This window comes from Penaeus chinensis, chromosome 37 (assembly GCF_019202785.1).
Source record: "Penaeus chinensis breed Huanghai No. 1 chromosome 37, ASM1920278v2, whole genome shotgun sequence".
NCBI classification, from domain to species: domain Eukaryota; kingdom Metazoa; phylum Arthropoda; class Malacostraca; order Decapoda; family Penaeidae; genus Penaeus; species Penaeus chinensis.
Window position 1 is genome coordinate 15,710,437 of NC_061855.1, and position 2,500 is coordinate 15,712,936.

At 41.2% G+C, this 2,500-nt stretch overlaps 1 protein-coding gene across 2 annotated transcripts in view; it reads left to right on the forward strand.

The window, feature by feature from the left end:
* The window catches only part of LOC125045581 (ligand of Numb protein X 2-like), a 38,128-nt gene that overhangs the window by 34,679 nt on the left and 949 nt on the right, over positions 1 to 2,500 (forward strand). For both annotated transcript variants that reach the window (XM_047642919.1, XM_047642920.1), the window contains one exon: positions 2,497 to 2,500. This exon is cut by the window's right edge and continues 119 nt beyond it. In XM_047642919.1, coding sequence (XP_047498875.1) covers positions 2,497 to 2,500 — 4 coding nt within the window. The remainder of the gene's footprint in view (positions 1 to 2,496) is intronic.

A 2,500-nucleotide genomic window follows, 5' to 3' on the forward strand; every position in this document is an offset into this window, starting at 1 on the left:
ACCTCCCCCACTCTTCCTCCTCCTTCCCCTCCCCTTCCTCCTCCTAATTATCCTCCTCCTCCTCCTCCTCCTCCTTCTCCTCCTCCTCCTCCTCCTTCTCCTCCTCCTCCTCCTCCTCCTCCTCCTCCTCCTCCTCTTCAACGTCTTACATCTACTTCTCCCTTCAACCGTTTTCTTTTCCTTCCCTCTGATCCATCCTTCTCCTTCTCCTTTTACTTCCACTCTCTACCATTCTCCGTTCTCATCCTCTCTTTTCCACCTTGTTTCCCTCCTCCCCGTCTCCTCCCGCCTCCTCCTCCACCTTCCCCTTCCTTATTTTCCTCTTCCTTCTCTATCTCCCTCCTTGACTTCCTCCTCCGCCTTCCTTTCTCTTGACCCTTCCCTTCCCACCCGATCCCAGTCTCCCTCCCTTCCCTCCCTCCCTCTTTCTCTCCCTCCCCAACCCCCTCATCCCTTTAACTACTCCAACATCCCTTTTGCCTCTCACTCGCCCCATCCCTTCCTACACCCTCCTTCTCTCCCACTCCAAACCTTCCTCTTTTTCTTCCTTCCCCCTCCCTATATATGTATTTATATATGTATATATATACACATATATATGTATATATATATATATATATATATATATATATATATATATATACATATATATATATACATATATATATATATATATATATATATATATATATATATATATACATTTGTATATATATATACATACATACAAACACATATATATACACATATATTCTCTCCTTCCCTCCCTCCTTCTTTACCCTTTCCCCTCCCCTACTCCCTCCTTCCCTCCTTCTCTCCCATACCCCCTTTTCCCTCTCTCCAATCTCCTCCCTCCTTCACTCCCTCCATTCCCTCCTTTTCTCCCTACTCCCTCCTTCCCTCCTTCTCTCCCATCCCCTCCCTCCTTCCCTCCTTCTCTCCCATCCTCTCCCTCCTTCCCTCCTTCTCTCCCATCCCCTCCTTCCTTCCCTCCTTCTCTCCCATCCCCTCCTTCCTTCCCTCCTTCTCTCCCATCCCCTCCCTCCCTCCTTCCCTCCTTCTCTCCCATCCCCTCCCTCCTTCCCTCCTTCTCTCCCATCCCCTCCCTCCTTCCCTCCTTCTCTCCCATCCCCTCCCTTCCTCCTTCCCACCTACCCCCTTCCTTCCTTCCCTCCCTTCCTCCTCCCTTCCCCTACCCCTCCCTTCCCACCTACCCCCTTCCTCCTCCCTTCCCCTACCCCTCCCTTCCTCCCCAGCTTCACCTGCCTCGAGTCCCGATCCAGGTGAAAAGACTGGGATGATAAATTAAAGTTTTCCTCAGAAGACAGGTCGCGCACTCACAGTGATTAGGTCACTTAAGACACGGCCAGGCTTCTTATGGCCGTTTTTGTTTGTTTGTTTATTCGTTTTGTGCTTGTTGGTTCGTCTGAAGCCGTTGTTGTTGTTATTGTCAGTGTTATATTAGTGATGATGATAGCAATGTTGATAGTGGTAAAAATGATAATAATGGTAATAATGATACTAATGATAAGAATGGTAATGATAATGATAATAAAGGTAATGATAGCATTACTAATGGTAATAATGGTGATGCTGATGATGAAGATAATGATGATGATGATGATACTAATAATAGTAATAATAATGATAGTTTTAATGATAACAAATAATAATAATGATAATGATAATAAGGATAATAATAATTATAATATTGATAATCATAATAATGATAATGATTATAAGATTAATAATAACAGTAATAACAGAGAGAGAGAGAGAGAGAGAGAGAGAGAGAGAGAGAGAGAGAGAGAGAGAGAGAGAGAGAGAGAGAGAGAGAGAGAGAGAGAGAGAGAGGGGAAGAAAGAGAGAGAAAATAGAGAAAGAGAGCATCACACAAGTTCTTTAAAGTAATAAGTTCTAACGTATGACCTGCAACATTGCATCCTGAACAAACTCCCCATAACGTGCTCGATATTGGATACTATATGAAACTCTTTCTTCCGTGAAATGACTGAGTTTCTTATATTAAATCATTACGCTGACGCTGCAAAAGGAATCCACACCTTGCATCATTACACTTTATTATAGTTTTTATCTAATTCGGTGTTTTCCTTTATTTTTTCGAGTAATATTCGCTGTCCTTCGTTGTTGTTCTTGTTTTTGGAAAGGATATTTTTTTTATATATATATTTTATGAGGATTATAACTGTCTAGTTAATAATTATGTAGTATATGATGCACAATATACAATATATTGCATCTGTTTTTTGGTGCAAGCCTACAAGTTCTTATATCATATTTATAAAATCCTATTTAAGTTATCATATAACATATAGTATCTCTATTAAGTGGTTTGTACTAGCATTTTATTTTGAAACGAAAAACAAAACAAAAAAAAAATACTAGAGCAAACACAACGACAACACTTACTATTTATGACTCAAGAAACAAGTAAACAGCAAATAATGAACAGCCAATCCTTGCGTCCCTTTACAGGCGA